Genomic DNA, 21,133 nt, shown 5'->3' with positions numbered 1-21,133 from the left:
CTAAGACCCAGAGCAGACATGTCTTGGTCGCCGTCGAGATGCTCGGCTGCGAAAGCCGATATCTCGATGAGCATTTCGCCAGCTGAGCCGACGTTGGTATCGAGGTCAGACCAAGCACTGGCCTGCGTCTTAAGGGCAGCATCGCTCAGCAGCTTGTCGAGAGGCTGAGGTTCCTGGGCCTCTTTGAGCGCGGCGACGAGATCCACCCTCTGCGGCAAGTCCTCATCCTCGTCGTCTAAGTCCTCAACATCTCCACTATCCGCCATTGAATTCGGTGCGCGCGGCATTGACTGTGAGGAGCTATTTCTCTGCGCGCTCGTACCACCAGCAGAACCTGTATGGTGTCGCTCCCCGCGACGAGTCGGTGGCATGCTCGAGTGCCGCCGTTCCTAGACGGAGAACGACTGTTGTTCACTGTAGTCGTGCCGATCTCGCGTCTAGCGCGACAATGTTGAGCTACACTTCGGGCGCGGTGAATGCTGCTTTCTGGAAATTGTCCATCAGTGCTTGCGTGAGGAATCACGAAAGTTGACTGGAGTCTGTCGATGAGGTGCAACAACAGTCGCGTTGGTTTAGAATCTGCTGATGAGGACGAGGTGGGGGAGGCTTGACCTTGCGTGCAGCAGGCAGCCATGCATGCATGGTTGAACGCGTGTTGCGCGCTTCGACCGCGTTGGGCGCTCCACACAGAGCTGCCGCGTGAAGCGCGCGCCACGTGCGCGCTCGAGCGCTTTGCCATCGCGCACGGTTCGGAAGGCTCCACGTACATGTACATGTGCTACTCTGACTGCACCACAAACCGCTGATGCATGCATGCCAATACCGTCTTGAGAATGGAGGTGCAACCCACCAGCATCATCCCATTGACCGGCCACGACCTTTGAGCTTCGGCATCGTCTCTTCACTCTTCACTTCGACGGCACTTCAACAAAGGAGTCATTTCTGTCTTCGCTTCGGAGAAACGAACCTCGGCCCCTCTGAAGGCCGTCGCGATGCGCTTCAACGCTCCGTTCTGGTATGCTTGCCAGCTCGTCGCTCTACTGCTTGTGGCAGTGGAGGTGACCAGCAAGAGCGCGACAGGCTCCCGCGCTCTGGTTGTCCTGGACGCCGAGCTGCCGCGACATCATTTCAGCCAGTTCTTTGGTTCTTTGGAAAAGGACTTGGACTTGCAGCTCACGTTCAGACAGCCCAAAGACGAGAAGCCAGCCTTGACCGAGTATGGGGAGAACAATTTCGATCACTTGCTTTTGCTCGCTCCCTCAGCCAAGTGTGAGTGCGCTGCGCCGAAACGCGGTGTGTTTGGCTATTTCTGCTGACATTCAGACGCTCTGTTGCATGCTACTCCTCGCGCTGTAGCCCTCTCGGCCGACCTCTCGCCGCAAGCACTAGTCTCCTACCTGAAGGCTGGAGGGAACATTCTCTTTGGTTTGTCACCTCATCTTGCCGAGAGCTATCGAGACCTGGCAAGAGAGTTCAGCATAGAGTTCGAGCCTCGTGGGTCAAGAGTGGTGGACCATTTCAGCTCCCTCAGAGGCGCGGAAAACGACACGTCGCTGCTTTTGGACAGCGCTTCAACCGCGGCAGTCGCAGACATTGCCAGCATCTTCTCGTCGGCGAGACCAGGCGTTCTGCAGGTGCCGAATGCGATCGCTCACCGGCTCGGCTCCAATCCGCTCGCGTTTCCACTCATCCGGCCTGCTACCACCAGCTATTCGCGCGATCCCAGCGCCGACGCAAGTGGGGCCGTTCTCGCAGGATCCGCAGAAGACGCTGCCATCGTCTCTGCCTTTCAGCTTCGCGAGAGCAGCTCTAGAGCGGTGTGGTCGGGCTCTGTGGACATTTTCAGCGATGCATCGTGGAAGGACGGGAGCCGCAGAAGCAGCCGAGATGGCACCATCGACACGAAGCAGACCATCAACAAAGAAGTGGCCCTTTCGATTATGTCTTGGGTGACTCAGACGACGGGGGTAGTCAAAGTAGCTGGTACGTCGCACTCCAGAGTGAGAAGTGGACCCGAGGATTTGCGCGAAGACTACGAGGAGACCATTGGTGAGGATGGCAAGGAAGTACAGAGAATGTACAGGGTAAAGGATCATGTTACATTCAACATTGACCTGGTAGAGTACAGGAGCGGCCAGGGGTGGTCACCAGCATCGAAACACCTTGATCTGCAAGTGTCTCTCGTTATGCTTGATCCCTTCATCACGACTACGCTGCGAGCACTGGATGCACCGGTAAGCATCGCTCCATCTTCCAAGCTCGCCTACTTGAGCAAATCTCAACAAACAACGACACCAGCATCCACGCGGTACACTGCCACGTTCCAACTGCCCGACCGGCATGGAGTCTTCACCTTCAAGGTGGACTGGGCAAGGCATGGCTGGAGCTATATCGCCACGCGGGATACCGCGCCCGTCCGACCATTCAATTCTGACGAGCATCCGCGGGGATTGAGTGCTGCTTGGCCTTACGTCACTGGCGGCTTCTCGACTCTTGCTGCCTTCACTCTGTTTGTCATCTTGTGGGTCACGTCCGTGGAGAAGGCAGGCAGCCGGAAGAGCAGGAGCGGTAGCAAGGAGGAATGAGTTTCTGATCATGTTCAATCAATAGCAGCTCGCGCGCCCACGCAGGCTTAGAAGCGCGCAGCACCAAACCGAACAATTTTGAACCTAAAACATTCCCACGAGCGCCTTGGTGCATCATGAACGACAGTTGCTGAGCGTACGAACCGATCTGGCAGGGATGACCCTCCCACCTCGCTTCTTAAGCGGATCCGACTCTGCCGAGCGGACGTCTGTCTTTAGACCTCGCGCGCGGGGCCGTAAAAGCACGCGCTGCTTTGCTGGAGCAGGGTTTGCTTGTTCGTCGGGCACACTTCATCACTGTTTTGAGCGCAAAGGTAGTGTAGTCAGGAGTGAAAGACTTCGTGACTACACCCGAGTCTCCCCTCACCTCTCGGGCTTTCGGACACAGCGCAAACCCTTCTGAAGTCGATTTATTTGATCCAAGTTGATTCGTGATAATAATGATTCACATTCTTGACTGTGCCGACGGGACAAAACTCACGTGCGTGCGCTGCACGGTCCATCAGACCCGCCGCACGTTTCTTCCATCCGCGGGGAAACGGAGGCTTGTCAGGAGCAAATCATGCGCAAAGGCAGGCATAGGCGAGCGCGTGCATCTGCAACATGCACACGCGCGACAACCCCGGATGGACGAGGCAGACAGGCGTTCACTCTGTGCCATCCGTGACTTTTGTCTCCTCCTCAGACCACCACTTCGCACTTGTGGCTCTGCTACTTTCCGACAGAGAAGCTCCCTCTCTTTCCTTGGTAAGGCTGGCCCCCCAGACCGCGCAGCCAGCACTCCTCAAAGCCCTGCCGCCATGCGTTCCGTTGCTCGACTGGTCCACCGCGCTTTCCGAAGAGTGGAGTCGTGCGCAGAGTGGTTGACAGGAGCAGCTGGTCCGCTATTTGTAGCAATATGCACCGTGCTGGTCAGCATAGGAGCCTGGACCTTCTTCACCACCTCTTTCAGCAGCGTCATTGCGCCCCTGCCTCGACCCATACACGAGCTGCTGCACACGCGCAACCCCATCCACTTTAGCCTTGGACTTGGACCTGCAATCCTTCAAGCTCCTTTGGATACGCTGAGGTACCTCTCTGCGCTGACCGCGTGCGCATACATCATGTCCAGCATCGTCATCCACTACATTTTGGCTGTGCGAGTCCCGCCCGGAAGCGTGACACGTGGACTCGGACCTGGCATTCCTGAACGTCGAGTCGGCCCTGGCTCCACATTCTGGTGGCTAGAGCGAAGACGCAGAGCTGCTCGAGCATCGCGAGGTGGAGCGTCAGCTGCGGGGGCGGATCCAGTGTCTGGTCACGAAGTCAGAGACGATGGCTTGCTGTATGCAGACGACGAGCAAGTGGACGCTGCTGCAGAGGGAGAGGACCTGTGGGCCCATGTTCGCATGTGCCACAAGTGCCCCAAAGTGCCGCTCTATCTTGCCTTGTGCGCACTGCCTCCTGAACTGAGAGCAGTGGAACGAGAAAGGAGGGCTGGTGCGGCTGGCTCGCAGGGAGGAAGAAGAGCTCGGAGGATGGACAGGGATGCTGCTGCGCAGTCCCAGCTACCTCTGGCAGCGCGAGGCGAGAGCGAAGATGATGTTCGGGCTTGGTTGGGCGGCGAAGCGGATAAGCTCGTGCCGCCTCCGAAGCCGGAGAGAGCCCATCACTGCAGAATATGCAATACTTGCTCTCTGAAATTTGTGAGTAGCATTCATATACTGAGCTGTCATCGCATCTCGCTAACTCACCACGGCTGGTCCTGTACGAAAAGGACCATCATTGCCCTTGGCTCAATCAGTGCGTAGGTCTGGGCAATGAAAGACACTTTGTTCTGTTCATGGCATGGTTGGCATTGGGCATGTTCGTCGTTGTAGGGTCCTCTTGGCCAGTCTTGAAGCTCAGTCTATCTTATCAGAAGAAGGTGAGAACTTCTCAAGAAACTCCTCGAGGTCTTGCTTGCTGCTCACTGCGTCGAAAGCAACTCCCTGGTCTGTGCTCTCCTGACAGTGGCCGTACCAATACACACCCAGGCTCTTTCCACTCCTCACATTTGCGCTCTGCGCCATCATGGGTTTCGCCCTGGCTGTCATGGCTGGCTGGCAAATTGCAATCATCGCATGGGGCGAGACGAGCGTGGAGAACAGCGACAATTCTCACTACAGAGAGGTGGCGAAGCAGAGAGAAGAAGTGGGTTGAGCAACATGGGGCCAGACCCCTCCAAAGGGCCTTGCTGACTTCTTTGTGCCCCCTCGCGTCCCTTTGGAGCGTAGCGATTTGTCAACGTATACGACGTCGGTGCTTGGCGGAATCTACAGCTATTCTGGAATGTGGGGCCTGGTAGCAGGCACGGCTGGCTCAGTGTGCTGGCGCCTTGGAGGATACAGCCTTATAGCGACGGCTGGCATTGGGCCAAGCGGCGAGGCTTGCTTGGCAGGTGAGTCGCTTGCGTTGCATACAAACTCGAGATCGTAGCCTCATGATCTTTGCTGACCCTCCTCCATTGGCACCATTGCCACTGCGAACCCAGGCATGCCGGTATAGAAAAGGAAGAAGAGCTCACAGACGATGAGGTTGCGCGCGATGATGCTCACCCTCTCGCCACTGCGACTCGCTAGCACCTTGCAATACATACCCTTGACATCTATCCACGCAATGTACACCGGGTACAACGCAGTATCACGCTCGAGAACAGCGTCGGATCACCGAGAAATGCTCCCAATCGAGGTGCTTTTCATCTCAAATCGTCCACCTTTGGAAGTATGTCGCGATGGCCACTCCTTCTCCAGCATCCCATGGACGACGCTCTGAACAATGATGAAAGTTTCCCTTGCCCGGAACGCTGATGTATTTGTGGCCATTCAAGTGATTGGATTTGCGAGCACCATCGTCACCTGACCTAGCTGGCTATGGGGAACAGACCGAGGTGGCGCCGGTCCTATTGCAGACGTGTTGGCAGCACAGCCTCTTCTTGCCTGGCGACGTCCCGCGGAGCAACGATTTCGAGAGGATTCAGGTGCTTGTATTAGATGTGATAACTCCAGACGCGAGCTGTCATCAATGGGTCGGTTGCATTTAAATCTTGATTTCGAACTTATCAAAGAGTTTTTGAATCTCGAATGTCAAGAATGCAGTCTTGAGTGTGTATAGATGCCTGCATGCAGATGCTGCATGACACGCATGCGCGCAATTGTGTATATGGAACCCAGAAGCCGCGCTCGACATGAGCCAAAAGGTAATAGGGGGGCTCACTTTCTCCCAAAATTCCAAAATCATTTTGCTTTTGCAAAAGCAAAAGCATTTTTTGCTTTGCTTTTTCTCATGCAAGAGCGCGCAAGGTGCATGAGGCAGTTGAGCTGTGTGACTTTGCTTTTAAAAATAAAAGCAAAAAGTCTGGAAAATGCAGCTTCCTCGCAGCATGTATCCAAAAAAGATGTTGATTTTACAGTGAGACATGCAGCGCGGGCGCGCGCGCCTCACATTCAAATTGGCTTGTGCTGATTGCGTGCCTCATGCATCACTCTAATTTGCCATATTATTGACTGACATGCAGAATAAGCTGTGCATTTATAAAAGCATGCAGGGGCACTCAGCTCAAATCTGCCATTTAAAAGATCATTTTGCAGATGCAAATCACGACCAGAGTTGACGAGTCCCCCTAATGTGAATTCTTGATTTCGAGTCAAGTATGCCGTCAATCAAGAATTGACGCGCCGAGGAACTCGAACTTTCGACCATCGCGGAGGTTCAAGTGCAAGGTTTTGTTAATCACGACTTTCGATCGCCGACTATTCAAGCGAGTCACGCACTCGTCATTATTTGCAAGGTTGAATCGTGCCCATCGTGAAGCCCGCGACGACCATCATATCCTCGGGAATCTGCGACCATTTCGGTGTCTGAGACCCAGTCATCTTCTATGCCCCTTGCTTGGTCAACTGTCCCAGCATCGAATGGCACTTCGGACTGTGGATTCGGCATCCAAAGCTTGCGGCTCACGCTCGACTGAGGCCACAGTAGCGGGTCGGCGTTTGTGCCATACGAAAGCAAGCATGACCATCCCGCCAGGCGCTTGGCCTTGCGAAACTTTTGCGGCAGTTTCAAGGGCACACGTTTGCTCAATAAAGTCAGCACGAATCATCGGGCTAGTCGCTCAACGCCCACCACGAGGACGAAGGCGATGTGGGTCGCACAGTCAAATCCTGCCGCGCTTACTCGTGCTCGCAGTGATCCTCTTGGCCAGTCTGGGAACATGCTTAGCGCAGTCCTCGCCAAGCAGCAGCAGCTCAGCTACATCCACCACGTCAGGGGCGCCCCCGCCCGCTCGCACCACTCCAGTCGTAGACGCCATCGCGACGCCGTACCTTCTATCAAGCGGAAGCTCTGTCATTTCCACTTTGCCCATCGATTCTGACAAAGGTGTGACCTTTCAGCTCGCGCCGCTACCAGATCGAATATCGTTCCTCTCGCTTCAGCTCTGCGGAGGTCCCAGTGTTGCGCCGTACAATGTGTCAGACTCGGATCTTCTCAGATCGCTGGGTCAGTCAGCAACTTCAGCACGGCGCCTGACCTTGCCAAGGATCTTCATATCCACGGATGCAGCGACGACTCAGCCTGGACCTGACTCTGGAGCAGCACAGTCTTGGATCTTGGGGGGCGCGGCCACCATCGAGGTCGCTCAGGAGTCGGGCGATGTGGGAGCCTGGGTCAGCCTCTGGCCTCCAGAGGACACGAGGGACGTAGCGCAAGGCAATTGGACCGTCTTGGCGCAGTTGGGGGATGATGGTGAGTGTATGCGCGCGCCTTGTGAGGCCTGTTCGGCACAGCACTGTGCACTCTCGTGATGAATTCGGGATGGAGAAGATGGAGATGTGCTGGCTATGTACAGGCAGAAGGCAGACCAATTCGCTGAGCCCTGTCTCTGCTCCCGCACCCCACAGGCAACGCAGCCCCCTTCAGCCTAGCCATTGCGCACGGGCTCTCACTTGCAGACACGGATCGAGCAAGAGCACTCGTGACCTCGTCGAACATGTCTCTTCCCTTGCCCAACTTGGACATCACTATCCTGCCTAGTACCGGATCGGCCTCGATCGATCCTTATTTCAACTCAAGCCTGTGTGCGGCTCAGACGGCTGCTCGAGCGTGGGCAGCAGGGAACGGTCCTGGGAGCATGGTGCAGCTCAATGCCAGCAATACTCAAAGGGGCATCCTGAGAGACCAGAAGTCGGCAGGCCAGCAGCGACGACAATGGGACATCACTGGACTTGAAGCTGCTTCCAATTACACCGTGTGGCTGTCTGCCCAAGATCCTACTTTGAACAACGTCACTGTGTGGCCAGCTATCAAGTTCGCAACCAAAACGGGTGAGTACGACCAACCTCGTGTCGCAAGTGGTACACAACACGAGTCTGATCTTGGCCACCCTTGCTTGCTGCGAGCAGCCGACAACTGCCGTCTAGTTTATGACGTACCATTCTGCCCAAACGTAGCGTATTCGATTCCGATTGGCCCCGAGGTCTCGACCGATAACGCCTTGTCCACCATCAATCGTACGGTATCTCCCAACCTATCCAACTTCACTCAGCTACTCGGCACCTTTCCATGCGGCGATCCCTACTTTGGGCCCTACAGCGGAGTGAAGGATTGTGGAGACTGCTTGGATGCATACCAAGATTGGCTTTGCGCAGTAGCGATGCCTAGATGCGTGGATGCTCTGGATGATCCAAACGTGCAGAGCGCAGCTGCCCAGAACAGCACCGTCCTCACAGGTGGGCCAATGTCGGCGAACACGGACCTCTTGCCGTATGTCGTGAACCGGCGAGATGGGCGCAACGAGTCCCGTCAAACGTACGTCGATGACGAGCTATCGCCGGGCACGTACGGAGAGCTCTTGCCGTGCATCTACACTTGCTACTTTGTATCCCGCTCCTGTCCCGCTCCTCTGGTACAATGGTCCTGCCCCAAATGGGGCATTTCAGCACAGAGGTCTTATGGAGCTTTTGCAGACTCGGGCGCAGAGGGAATAGGAGCGAGAGAAAATGGTGGCGATGGGAGCGACTTTTCCAGGTGGGGAGGACCCACTCGATACATTGCTCAGGACGCGTTTGGCAACGCCTTTTGCAACGCCATGGGGGTCGACACTCGTCTAAGCGAGGATAACGCTGCCTTACCTGCGCTTGACGGCCGGCGTGCATGGCGTGCTTCAGTGTTCGCGAGCGTGGCGCTATACTTCCTACTCCTGGCTTGAAGTACTATCTATTTGCATGTCTCTCACCTTGACCTAGACGGCCTGGCATGTTAATTTTCGCAGCACAATTTCCGCTTTATGCACACACACACACACATCCACATTTTGCATGCGCTCGGTCCGCCGTCTTCTCCATGTATCGCTAATCAGCAACGGTGCACATCTCGTCAATGGAACAATCGAAGTTGAATCTCATGCTCGGCGCGTTCGTGGCCATTCGGGCAAGGGTACAGAATTGCGGCAACCGATGCATTGCGTGTGTGCGAAAGGTGCCGGTGTTTGGTATTTTCTCGACTCCCGTGAATGTGCTCTGAAGAGCAGAAGGTGGAGAGGTGAGATATCTAGAGGCTACATAACATGAATGTCAAGAGGAAAAGTGAATTGCGGCCAGAATCTTAGATCGTGCTAAGAGGAGGCGGATTGGAAAAAGAAAAGAGAATCGCTCAATGACGAGGGGAGATTTCGAAAAAAGAGAAAGGAAGATTGCAAGTGCCGAGAAACCGCTGTGAAAGAGTCTAAATCGGACGCATGTGCTGTGCAGCGGCCATTCTCAGTCCGCTGTCGCCCTTGCGCTTCCGACTGCCAATGCCTCCCCATCCTTCACGAATGGTCAAGAAGAAGCAAGTGGTGCAGACGATGTCTTTGAGCTCTTCGCGAGACAAGCCAGCACCGTCTGCGCACAAGCCCGAAGCGCTGAGGTCGGGCAAGGGGAAAGGAATGGCTAGTTGGCCGACGATCTTTGGGTGATGTGGTGCAGGCGCCAAAGAACCGATGGGAATGCGGGTTTCTGGCCCTAGCACGAGATGGCACGACCAAGCAGTCTCACTGTCTTCTGGGTCCGATCCATAGCCCTCGTCCTCCTCGGCATCCCCATGCGAGCTGGTCGTGTCGTCCAAAGCGCTGCTTTCCATCGACCTTCTTGCGCTGTGGATGGAGCCAGGCCTAGAGCCTGCGTTGCTTGGTGGTTGAAGATTGCTGCCAGCAGGGGCCACAGCTCCGTTGGCAGTGACGAGCCTTTCGGATAGAGGTTGCGGCCCCCCGCTTCGATCGCTGTTTCCGCTGACAGCGGTTTCGATGTCGAAGCTCCCACGTCTGGCTGCGATCGCTCTCGGCGCCGGCGAAACAGCGTCCGTAGCAGCGCGCCCGTGACCAATGACGCGACTCGAACGCCTGCTTGAACGCGAAGCTCTCCTAGCATTGGGATCTTTGGTCCACTCAAAGCGGATAGGAATCTGCTCGATAGGTGGGTGTAGAACTTGAACTTCCCCAGCCTGGCGGTTGACAAGATTGAAGCGCTTCCACACGCTTGCAAGGACAGCATTCTGACCTTCCGCGTCAACGCGTGGTTGGGCATTGATGACCTCTCCTGGCGCGCTTCTGTTGAGTTTGCGTATCGTCCAATAGTACCCAGCAGTCTTGCGGCGACCTTCGCTAGAGAGGCCGGAGGCAGGCACCATCTGCGGTATGTCAGAGCCACTGGCAGTTGTGATGCTGCCGGCTAGACTGGATTCGAGGGTGCTCGGGGCACTGGCGTCTATGCTCCCTCGAGCTTTGATGCTGGTTGCCGAAGCGGCTCCGCTGTTCAGGGCCAGTGAGAAGCGACCGAACGGACCAGCAGATGTTGGCATATTGCCAGCTGATCCAGATGAGCTTCCAGGACGAGGACCTTGGAGACTGAAGCGCTTGAACTTGCTCAAAAGCCGGCCTCCAGCCGTCTCGGGTGGAGCTTGAGCCTCAGGCGTCATGGACTCGAAGCTTGTTGGAGGCTCTTCGTCTGTCACGAGTATGCCTACGTCGGATCCTGTCCCTTGCGGAGGGGAGATGTCGCTGCCCAGTGTGCTAAGAGGACCGCTACCTCTGCGCATGTCGCTCACTCCAGGAATCAGCTCCCTTGGTTCTAGCTGTCCAAACCCATCGATCTCGACGCCCTTGCGGCCGAATTTGGCGATCTTTTGATCGTTGCCTGCGTCGCTGACAGTGGTGGGAAGCAGAGAGTGGAAGAACAGATTGTATAGCGGAGTCACACGGCGACTGGCTCCCGTGGAAGATGACGTGGACACGCCGCCACTGGAAACCTCGGATCTGCCTGAGCGCTGCGATGACATCGAGTCACTCCTTCGCACCCCGTGACTCGACGACGGAGTGCCAGGCTGACCATTGCTGCTGACACCAGACATGACAGAGTCTTCCCGCGACAGCTCACCAGAAACACGCGAGCCTGATCCTGGCTGGGTGAGGGGAGTGACCAGCTGGATTTGCAGGTTCAATGGGTTGCTCTGCTTGCTGGGCGGCGGTCTCACCTGTGGATTGCGATTAGGAAGGACGTCAGTCTTCCTTCCTCGACCCTTGAAGGAAGCGAGAGAGTGATGACTCGGAGAAATAGGGCTGTGGGGAAGGGGGGGGCCTCTATTCAAACTCACCAAGATGAGCATTTCGGGTGGGGCGTACTTTTTGCGCCTCTTCTCGCGCCTGGCCTCGCTACCAAAGCCAAAGGCAGGGCCACTGCCGTTGTAGCTGGCGCTGGCGCTAGTGCCAGTGCTGGCCAGGCTGGATCGTCCGATGCTGTCATTGGCGTAAGCCGACGCACCGCCATGCCTTTCTGGCTCTTCGTACACATCCTCGACGTCGCTCAGCACTGTTCCGTTGCGCTGATGACCTCCCAGCGTCGCCTCGCTTCCCTCCTGGTTCCGACCGGTCCTGCGCGCCCAGCCAAACCATCTGCCACTCGCTGCTGCTTCAGCTTGAGCCCGGACTGCTGCCTCTGCTGCTTCTGCTGCTTGCACAGGACCGGGACGAGGAGTAGCGCTGGCGTCGGGAGGTCTTGGAGTAGCCAAGGCTGCTTCCCGCTCGCTCGCCATGAGCGCAGAAAACGCACCATTCGCGCTACTCGCGCTGCGTGCCGAGGGCGATCGAGCTTCTCCGTCCGTAGCTGCACGGCTGTGCAGTGAACTCTTTGGCATCTTGACCGCGCCATGCTCAGCGCTTGCAGAATTGCTGTAGCTCAACGAAGACAACATCTCGAACGCCTGCAGTGACGTGAGCCTGGCCGAAGAAGAAAATGCTCTCCGTGCTCGCTTATCTCCGATGCGCAGCGAGCGGTGTCCGGTGTACTGGTGGCACGAGCAGCTAGCTTACTCTACGGAGGCTTGCGCTGCGTGCCGGGTGCCTCGAGAATCGGTGGAAAGCGGTTGCATTAGACGATACTCGAGAAGCGAAGCGAAGTGCAGCGCGCTCGACGTTGATCCAGGAGGCAGGTTTGCAAGCCCTTGCGAGCTATCCGTGTAGGAGCAGCAGATGAGACTCGCAGAGGGGAAAGAAGAGTGAGACAAAATGATGCTGGGTATTCGAGAGCACGGAGTGTGCTGAGCGGGAAAAACGAAGACGTGGTGTGGTTGCTGTCAGGCGCACTGTGCGGAAGAAGCGAAGGTCCAGGAGGATTGCCGGTGATGGCCCATGCCGGTATATGAGGGGCTTGAAGTGAGAACGAACGCTTGTTGCGAGGTCAGCCGATCCGATGTCGATGTTGCATGATGATGACTCTGACTGCTTAGCCGTCAGCAGCTGATGCATGTGGGCAGCTAGCTTGTCGCTTGCGTGTGGCCTGATCCAACCAAGAATCAAGAATCAAGCGCCCACATCACATGGCTTGCATACGATCATACGCGCATCATCTATGCTGGACCAAGCAGCAAGCAGCAAGCGCCAGCGCCTGACACTGACAAAAGTCGGAAAAGCGTAACCGACGCGCGATTTCACGCCCATGTCTGACTGATCATACTCATCATCATCAGAGTTGCTGCTTCCCACCATGTAGCTAATGCATGGGTTTTCAGATTCAGCCGAGGCCGATCGAGCGTGCACGCGCGGCTGACAGCGCCCGCACAGCCTTGCATTATAGGCACCAAACAGCAACCCTGCGCTCGCTTGATGGCATGAATCCTATACAAGAAGCTGAGTGGACACTGCTCGGACGCCTGTCGCAGCCTATGCATGCATGCAGGCAGGCAGGGTCAAAAGGAATCTTGCTTCCGAGACTTTTGGCTCATGAACGCGCGGTCTCCGCCGCTTGTGCTGCCTCTTATAATTGCCTTTGTTCTGTTCCGCCTCTATATATCACTCGACCAGTCACCGATCACGGATGGTTCGTTCAACTGCTGCTCTGCCGTATTCACACATGTTTCTCTGCGCTTCTCGGCTGCCAACGCCCGCCCGCACCGCTCGATCACCTTTCCGAAGCAATCAAAGCTATAATTTATGCAGCATGCACGGCAGCCGTGTGACGCCCGGCCCGCGCGCGCGCACAAATTTGAATCCAGGCAGCAGCAGCGGTCTACAGTACAATCAACGACCACACTGCGCGTATACCGGGTATACCAGCATCGGAAAGATTCTCGACGGGACGTTTGCTTGCGATGTTGACCCCTGACCATGCAACGGCCCGACTGGATCACTTTGTGAATGACTTTGGATGTGCTCGGCACCATGAGTCGATCGCAGTCAAGTCCCGTCAGCGCGAGGTGTTTCTCTTCATTGAAAGGGTTACAAGTCAAAGGGGTCAATCAAGCGTTCGTTCCCTTATTTGCTTGCTCTAACTAATGCGCGCGTGCTCAGCAGCAGCAGGAGCAGCAGCACCATCATATCGGAGCGAGCATGCGCGCGCGCGAGGTCGGAGCGTTGCTGTGAACTGCTGCTGCTGCTGATGTTGTGGAGCAACCCGCGGATGTCTCCGCGGGATCACTCGCGTGACTGATGACTGCACATCATATACATGCGCGGCTATATGGTCAGGGGCCACTCGACTCCGCCCACTTCCGACGGGATGTAAGTGGGCGAGTGGCTTTCCGGCACTCTTCCCGCAGTTGCTGAAACCAAAAGCCAGCTTCTGGCTGGCTGGCTGGCTGGCTGGCTGGCTGGCTGGCTGGCTGGCTTGCTTGACTGCTGATGCAAGATGAGGTTCGGAGTGACCCAGCTTTAGCAAACTTGCTGATTGTTGCTTTGGAATGAATGTCAAATCTCTCCGCGAGACGAAGATTCACGATTGTGGCGCTGGCTTTTGGAAGCCACGCGCTGGATGATCCCTCCTGCCATCCCATGATCAGCTCTTTCCTGCACGCAATCTCGAATCTCGATAAAACACACACGCGCGCGGGGCCAGGCCGCCCGCCTCTTTGTGTCGATTGACTCGAATTGATTCACCTCGCACGACTTGAAAGCTCGTGACGAGGAGCTCTAGTCTATCATAGAGCTCGCTACGTCATTCAAAATTCGAATCAAGTGACATCGGTCTTTACCTTTCGACTACGATCTCATCATCATCAGCAATCAGCACCGGCAATTCTCTCCCGGCAGCGTCGGTGTTTGCGGTCGCCGACTGCCGTGTGGGACTACTGTCAATCAGTCAAATGGTTGAGGTACTGTGAGATATGAGTGGATGAAGTGCCGCGACGCTCTCTTGACGCCCTCGGCCGAGCATGCCCTCGGCCTCGGGCTCTCGCATCAGGATGTGAGGTCTTTGACCTACGTAGCTCTGCGATATGGGCGAGAATCTTGAATGTGAATCAAATGATGTGACGTGAGCAAAGTCAAGCGTGCAATGATTCAAGATTGCCGCGGCCCTCAACCTCCCGGATATCGAAAGGCTCGCAATCACTTGAATTATGATCCTGACCATCTTGAGTCAGAATCGTGAATGCGTGCCCCGAGAGCTTCTGCGGGCCTTTATAATCCTGCATTCAAATTGCACACCGCCCAATCTGCCGCGACTGCTGTGGATCGCGAGCGAGCGAGCTTTCGCTACTCGTGACTCATGACTCAGACTCGTGACTGTTGTAGCTACAGCTAAACCGGTCCAGCTATATACCAGCAGCAGGATAGCCGAGCGGAGCGCAACCACTTGCCGTTCTTCAGTGAGACAACGGCTTGACTTTCGTCCCACCATCGACAACAACAGCAACGTCACCAATCAAATGTGGGATGCTCACCATGCGCTTGACCTGCAAATCATACCTCAAAGCCTTGCCAGAGATGATCCTCTCATCAATGGCGAATGGCGAATCTCAATCTGCTTGCTCCCTCTCCGTGCCTGCCCAAGAGCTCGGCCGGGAGTGGACAGATGCATTCCATCGCGTATACGTGATGTTGATGACTTTCGCGTACCGTAGCATGCCGCTGCGCATGAACGCCAAGCGTTGCTTCTCGTCATGCGTGCGTGTGGGGCATTCGTGATTCACGAATGACCCGGCCATGCCCAGTCCCGTCATGGGAAAGTCAGCATGCAGGGCCGAAGATCTGATCTGTGGACACCTGCAGCGGACATGTCATTCACATTGCAATGTGGTACAGCTAGCTGATGGCTGTGCTCAAAGAGGGGGCATAAATACACATGTACAGCACAGAGGCGACCGTCATAGCATCACGACCGTCGCGCAAGGTACTGATAGGCATGCCAGGAGGCAAAGCTTGCAAAGACGGGCGTGAACCAGCAGAACAAGTCTCCAATCTCCCGCAATCCTCGGAGGTGCACAGGGATCTCCACGTAGCTGCTGTCCTTGGCAACGTAGATTTCTTTGCCGGCCGAATTGTCAACACCAGTAGCTTGCTGCCTCTCTCGCTTGTGCCTTCCTCCAACAAAGTCTCCATCTCTGTAGAACCTGTCCATCAGATCATCCTTCTTCCTCCAGCGGTCCTCCCGCAACCACACATCGAATGCAGCCTTTTCCTCGTCCGTCGCATCCTGCACTCCTGTCATTTCGCCCGAAGAGTTTTTGATCGGTGTGACGACTCCGAGTGGCACGCTCTGAGCATCCGAGACGCGCAAATGAAGGTGGACGTACGGCGGTGAGACACCTTGCATGAAGATGGATCCTGGTTGGAAAGCAGAAAGAAGGTCAGAGCCTCAGCAGCGCGCAGCCAGCAGCTGCGGCGCTATACTCACTCAAAGTGTAGTAAGATTGACCATAGCCGGCTGGCGGGATGCCGGGATAGCCAATGGTAAAGTCTACCAGCTTCAGGTCGGGCGTTTGTGCGAGCAGCTCGCGCAAGCAAAACAAGATGCCTGTGCTTCTTGGCAACAGCAAATTGCGACAATCGGCAAAGCGCTGCTTCTCCGCAAATGCTCTGGATGTCGGTCTGGTCAACTTTGACACCAGCGTTCCCTCTGGAAAGATGAGCAGCAGCAGCTTGGACGCCGTCGATCGCTTGGTGTTGGCGCCGCTGGACATGAAACGCAGATGCCTGCCCAGCGTCGCCTGATCTTTGCTCCACGATCTCGAGAGAAAGATGAAGCGGAAGAAGATCATTCCCTGTGGCGCGTGGCAGCAAGGTGAAAGCCAAGCGTGAGAGGATGGCGATGTCGATGCACAGTGTCCGGCCCCCCGTGTGCGCGCCAACTCACCCAGCCGACAAAGGGAATCCATTTGAGTGAATCTTTGAGGATGATGATGATGCTGTCAGCGAGGTCAGCAAAGTATGCCACATTCTGTCGCATGCAGCGCGAGGATGAGAGAGGGTGAGCAACGCCGAGCATGTCTTTACATCGAGCGCAAAGTCACCCTTGTCAACTCACCCAAAGGTACAGCCAATCCGTGTAGACCTGGTGATTTGACATCCACACGCTCTTGCTTGGCAGCTGCAAGCCCTGAAACGCCCCCTTCTTATCTCTCCTCAGAATCTCATTCGCATCTCCCACGCTTCCATCCTCTCTCTGATAAGTGATCACCAGTCTAGTCGGTCCGAATAGTTGCGAAATGGCAACGATGAGCCTACCAAAACCGAGCTTGGTGTACGCGATGGCGCTCTCGTACAGCGGTCTGGTGATGGGAAGAATGTATAGCGGGCTGGCGATGAATTGTGTCAGGTTGGTGAGGATGATGGAAGCGTTGAAGAAGACGGCAAAGGTAGCTGTGCGCAGCAGGGCAGGCGGATCTTTCCTTTCTGGGATGGGAATCGCCCACGCTTGCTGGACTTTGGACACTACGTCGCTCATCTCCTTCGTTGCGCCGTGCGCCGAGCAAGAAAGGGAATGATAAGGGCAGCTTCCGTACTGCAAGCAGGGAGTGAGCGTGCTGACGGCCTTGGAGTAGCAAGTGGATGGAGTCACAGTCGAGTGTACAAGATGCAGCCGCTATAGCTGCCAAGAACTCGAGACTCGTGACTCACGCGACTGTTCGTGCTTTGCTGCTGCTTAATTGCTTGCTTCTCCACATCGCTCGCTCGCGTGACTGTTTGATGTCTCGCGCAGTCGAGTCCTTTGCCCGCGCGGGAGCAGCGCTCCGCTCCGTTCAATCATGAATAATAAGCCGTGTCGCGCGCGGCCTTAGGCAAAATGCTGCAGCCAGCAGCAACCGTTCTGATCGACATCGGCCCGCGTACCGCCCACGCATGCTTGCTCAAGAAGCTGATCATTCACATTTCACGTGATTCGGGACAGAGCACGCACGCAGCGCAATATGTGAGCTCATCGGAGCGCCTGGAATCGTGAATGCCAACTGACATCTGATGCTGGGCACCTGCCACGAGGTGCGAAGCCCCATTACAGAAGGCGCCCCCCCTGACGCGAGCCGTAAAAGAAGAAATACTGTGCAGCAGCCTCAGCTCGAGTCGCTCTGCTCCGCCGTCTGGACAGTATGCCGTTCACACGGATGCATACGATCGAGCGGCGCCTTACGTCGCACTACGGCACGGGCCACTTGTCGGTCCGCTGAATGTAAGTGAGCGAGAAGATCTCACGACTGAAAAGAAGGTGAAGATACACACATGCCACTTGCCGATCGTGTCCGCCAATTAGCGTAATTTTGTGAGCACAGGTATGAAATGTACATATTGACATGCGTGAAGTCGTAGGATATACATAACGCAAGAGTCTAGTGCCAAATGTTGGCGCTGCTGCTGTTGAGGAAATAGCGGGGGGGACGACGATATTGTTACGGCGAGCGCAGATAGCATTTGCTTGCCGTGCGCAGATAGTATTTGGTTGAGGTTCACGCGTGGACAATCCAAAACTCCAGGAGGCAGGTGGCCTCGATGCCCACCGGCGCTTATCGCCTTCGTTTGATTGTTGGCGACACCGACTCCATGCTTTCGTGGCCCAGCACTGGCGATTTGGGTAGAGATGCGCGACTCCACGAAGTGTCGCCCTGACTATCAGCACTCGACAATTTGGGTGAAAAGACTGATGGCCCATCACCGTAGCCCTCGTCGCTGGGCGTGGGAGAAGACTTGCCGTTCCGTGTGGCGTCGGAAGCTCTTGCGGGAAAATCCATCTGTTTGGTGACAGCGCTTGAGGACCAGAGCGATCTCAACCCTGGCCTTGCGGGTACCGGCGCGTCACGAGGAGCCATGCCGTGACTCGCGTGCCTCTTCATGGGGGCGCTTCCCAGACTTGGACTCGACACAATGCTTATGATGGAATCGTTGCTGTCGATGCCAGAGGAGCTTGACGAGAAGCTGCCGTTTTCCATGAGCTCGATGGTAGCCGACGTGTCACCATGACCATGTCGCGTGGTGTTGACAAAAGGAGGATGATTGGTGCCAATGCTCAGAGCGGCCTTCACCTGAGCACCGCTCTTTGCCGCTTTCTTTGCGCCAGTGTTCAGCGCATCTTCGCACAATTGACGCAACGCGAGCGCCTTGCTGCGTTGGCGGGAGTGGATGGGTCGGCTGCCGATTGTCAACGCTCTGGGGCCCTCAATCCACGCCGACGTGGATGACATCCAGCCCGAAAGTGTGATCGTTCCCTCATTCGGCTGGCGCAGCATCGTGTGTGTTGCACGCGATACTCCCTTCCCTTTTCTCATCCTGCGTCGCGCTGCTCTGAGTTCGAGCAACAGGGCGCAGACCCCAGTGACGAGGATCATCCAAAAGATTCCCCATGCGAGCTCGCGCTTGGATGCGTTCGGAATCAATGGCAAGCGTCTGAGTAGCGGAGCGATGACGGCAGAGTCAGTGCTGTGCATAATCAGGACTCGAACCGCGCGTCACGGCGGACTCTCTTGAATCCGCGCGATGAATGTTCGCTCTCCAAGCCGCTGGAAGCAGATCAACTAGTTTCGATCGCCAGTACCATCGCTGCTACACTGCTGCAGTGGCGCTCGAGACTCACGGGACTTTGTACTTGTGATTCGGGGGCACAAGCTGTGCGAGCGCAATGCCTGGGCCATGCGTGTACATTGAGAGATCTTTCGACCTCCCGTAGGTGTAGCCTGCGCCAGGCGTCCACCTCCACCACTTCTTGCCGAGCAGGTCCGCTGCCCTTTGCGATGCTGTTTCCCTTCTAGGCCGACGTTGTTCGTCTGGTACGGACAAACGTGCGTCGTCGTCCAATTGCCATCTAGACCAACCATGCCTCAGCAAGTTGCTGTGGGACACTTCGATGGGCATAGACATTTGAAGCGCCGTGTCCGTGCTACTAGATCTGCCACTCGAATCCGTCCCTAGGCCTCCTTGCTCAGCTTGTATCGCATTGTCTATCTTGTTGATGGTTGTACGAGGTCTAAAGACATAGCCTTCTGGGAAAAGACCAAGCGATCTGTGTGAAGTACCAGCAGCGCCGACCTCTGAAGCCTCGAAGGGCATCTGATTGGCAAGACCAAGTCGATTTAGCGTGGATAATCCATGAATCGCTCGGATCGAGCTGCGCTGAGTCTTAGCTTGGTAGCGCGTGGCTTCTCGCGACCCATGAACTCCATCAGTGTCTGGAGAGAGCTTTTGGTGGCTGTCGCTTTGGTGGGATTGCTGAGGTGCGTCGGCGTGGCCCGCTTCTCTTGGCTTCGTCCCAACCTCATGGGTGAAGCCACCAATTTCAGGCTCTTGATGCTTCCCGAATTCTCTTTCAGCAGCGATCATGTCTTGCCGCAAAGACATCACGCCGTCTGCGAGCAGCGGACTTGCCAAGGTGGGAGCAAAGAAAGCTTGGGTCGCAAGTGGTATGAGGTACCACGCAGTAGCAGTACGTATAAGCGGCACACCGTCGCACCTGTGGCGAGCGTGAAGAGGTGATGGCTTTTGTGTCCCGCCTTGCCAAGCGTGGCTGCCGACGACGCTGCATGCCGCCGCCAGCCCAAAGGCGCTGGTGCGAAGTCTCTTCCTTCTGTTCCTCGGCGTGCGTTGCTCATGCGACACGGAAGGTGAAGGCAGTCTTGAGGGACCAGCATGGCTGAGGAGGTCTTCCACTTCTTCGGCAGACCATTTTCCCTCCAGCGGCGTCATCGTGGCCAGTAGCCTGCCACAGTAGCTCTGATCCACGCACGTTAGAGACGTGAGCCCTAGTCTCAGGGTGTGAGAGCGCAACGGCACTCGATGTGGTGCTGATGCAAAGGCCCAAGCTTTCGCGAAGTCTCCGATTTCTAATGATAAAGGGGGTGCCTTAGGTGCCTCTAAGGGGAATGATGATGGTCGTCGTTGAACAATTTCAGAAGGCGCACGTCGCGTGTCGTGAAGGCAAAGCGTGCATACTTGGCGCCCGATGAGTCGCCCGTGGTTGAAAAGGCCTCGTATACTATGCTAAGATGATGAGGATGGGCCGCTACTTGCCACCAAGAAGGCGCGAAGGGTCGATGAGCAAGCGGCCTCGCGAGGCTTAAACTCGTGATTGTCGGTGGCAAGGAGAGCTGATCGAGCGGAGAGCGGGGAGCGGGGATGACGACTGTCGTCGTCTCGTCTCGCGATGCAAATCGTGAATCGACGCTGCCGATGCTGCGCGGGCGGAGTTTGACGAGCCGGTTGGTTGACTTGCTCATCAACCGCAGGGCAGGGGCGCGCGGCAGCTAGGCTAGGGCCGGCGTGCATCGCATGAGCACCGCGCACCTCAACCTCAACCTCCATGCTGATCGCATGGCGGCCTGCAGCAGCAGCAGCAGCAACGCGCCAGCTGACAGCAGCAGTCAGCAGCAGGGCCATCCATGCAGCGTCATACAGCAGCAGCGAGAGTGCAGCGCGCATGCGCATGCAACGGTATGATGCATCTGTACAGCAGACCCGCGGTGCAGGAGCTCAGATGTGCGGCGCGCCTCACCCCAGCAGCAGTCGTGAGTGCATGGTGAGTCTTGATATATTTGATTCGTGATTCACGATTATGGTAGTCAAAATCAGTCAACATGAGACCAGTCAGAGTCGAAGTGCTCATCCGCGTCTGGCTTGCACGCAGCATATGCAGGGCATCGAGGCGGCAGTTGTGTGTAATAATATATATTTAACACGAAGAAAGGCGAAGTCGAGTTTTGAGTCTTGAAGCTCAAATAATCAAATGAATCGTTTTGTAATTTTTGGTTGTTGCTCAAATAGAGGTCAGGAGACAAGCGCCCTCTGCATGGCTTTTGCTTCTATG

General features: G+C 56.1%; 8 protein-coding genes across 8 annotated transcripts; 4 read left to right on the top strand and 4 right to left on the bottom strand.

Annotated features, from left to right (window-relative positions):
• The first annotated feature begins 817 nt into the window (after positions 1–817).
• IE81DRAFT_363679 (Dolichyl-diphosphooligosaccharide-protein glycosyltransferase 48kDa subunit) lies at positions 818–3,002 on the top strand. The gene is made up of 2 exons (XM_025516796.1): positions 818–1,269; positions 1,357–3,002. The coding sequence occupies exons 1-2, from the start codon at positions 993–995 to the stop codon at positions 2,583–2,585; spliced, it is 1,506 nt and encodes a 501-aa protein (XP_025373003.1). The 5' UTR covers positions 818–992; the 3' UTR covers positions 2,586–3,002.
• Positions 3,003–3,385: 383 nt separating this feature from the next.
• IE81DRAFT_284828 (zf-DHHC-domain-containing protein) lies at positions 3,386–5,185 on the top strand (the record flags this gene model as incomplete). The annotated part of the gene is made up of 5 exons (XM_025511607.1): positions 3,386–4,270; positions 4,342–4,491; positions 4,578–4,757; positions 4,841–5,004; positions 5,098–5,185. 5 exons carry the CDS (start codon positions 3,386–3,388, stop codon positions 5,183–5,185), a joined length of 1,467 nt encoding a protein of 488 aa, XP_025373002.1.
• A 1,431-nt stretch (positions 5,186–6,616) lies between these two features.
• IE81DRAFT_284912 (hypothetical protein) lies at positions 6,617–8,811 on the top strand (the record flags this gene model as incomplete). The annotated part of the gene is made up of 3 exons (XM_025511609.1): positions 6,617–7,349; positions 7,505–7,927; positions 8,006–8,811. 3 exons carry the CDS (start codon positions 6,617–6,619, stop codon positions 8,809–8,811), a joined length of 1,962 nt encoding a protein of 653 aa, XP_025373001.1.
• A 438-nt stretch (positions 8,812–9,249) lies between these two features.
• Positions 9,250–11,956, bottom strand: IE81DRAFT_127782 (hypothetical protein). The gene is made up of 3 exons (XM_025510243.1): positions 11,232–11,956; positions 11,008–11,111; positions 9,250–10,842 (listed from the first exon to the last, which is right to left on the bottom strand). Exons 1-3 carry the CDS (start codon positions 11,826–11,828, stop codon positions 9,327–9,329), a joined length of 2,217 nt encoding a protein of 738 aa, XP_025373000.1. The 5' UTR covers positions 11,829–11,956; the 3' UTR covers positions 9,250–9,326.
• Positions 11,957–12,893: 937 nt separating this feature from the next.
• IE81DRAFT_127755 (hypothetical protein) lies at positions 12,894–13,318 on the top strand. The gene has a single exon (XM_025510242.1). The coding sequence runs from the start codon at positions 12,950–12,952 to the stop codon at positions 13,235–13,237; it is 288 nt and encodes a 95-aa protein (XP_025372999.1). The 5' UTR covers positions 12,894–12,949; the 3' UTR covers positions 13,238–13,318.
• Positions 13,319–15,078: 1,760 nt separating this feature from the next.
• On the bottom strand, positions 15,079–17,011 carry IE81DRAFT_319677 (acyltransferase-domain-containing protein). The gene is made up of 4 exons (XM_025512797.1): positions 16,376–17,011; positions 16,205–16,288; positions 15,746–16,112; positions 15,079–15,675 (listed from the first exon to the last, which is right to left on the bottom strand). Exons 1-4 carry the CDS (start codon positions 16,793–16,795, stop codon positions 15,224–15,226), a joined length of 1,323 nt encoding a protein of 440 aa, XP_025372998.1. The 5' UTR covers positions 16,796–17,011; the 3' UTR covers positions 15,079–15,223.
• A 585-nt stretch (positions 17,012–17,596) lies between these two features.
• Positions 17,597–20,476, bottom strand: IE81DRAFT_319676 (hypothetical protein). The gene is made up of 2 exons (XM_025512796.1): positions 18,911–20,476; positions 17,597–18,723 (listed from the first exon to the last, which is right to left on the bottom strand). Exons 1-2 carry the CDS (start codon positions 20,014–20,016, stop codon positions 17,847–17,849), a joined length of 1,983 nt encoding a protein of 660 aa, XP_025372997.1. The 5' UTR covers positions 20,017–20,476; the 3' UTR covers positions 17,597–17,846.
• On the bottom strand, positions 20,137–20,809 carry IE81DRAFT_127673 (hypothetical protein). Its single transcript, XM_025510241.1, has one exon. It carries the CDS (start codon positions 20,752–20,754, stop codon positions 20,311–20,313), a length of 444 nt encoding a protein of 147 aa, XP_025372996.1. The 5' UTR covers positions 20,755–20,809; the 3' UTR covers positions 20,137–20,310.
• Between the last annotated feature and the right edge of the window lie 324 nt (positions 20,810–21,133).

Source organism: Ceraceosorus guamensis (genome assembly GCF_003144195.1).
Source record: "Ceraceosorus guamensis strain MCA 4658 unplaced genomic scaffold IE81scaffold_3, whole genome shotgun sequence".
NCBI lineage: Eukaryota > Fungi > Basidiomycota > Exobasidiomycetes > Ceraceosorales > Ceraceosoraceae > Ceraceosorus > Ceraceosorus guamensis.
The sequence above is the reverse complement of the archived record's forward strand: the minus strand, read 5'-3'. Positions and strand labels throughout refer to the sequence as shown.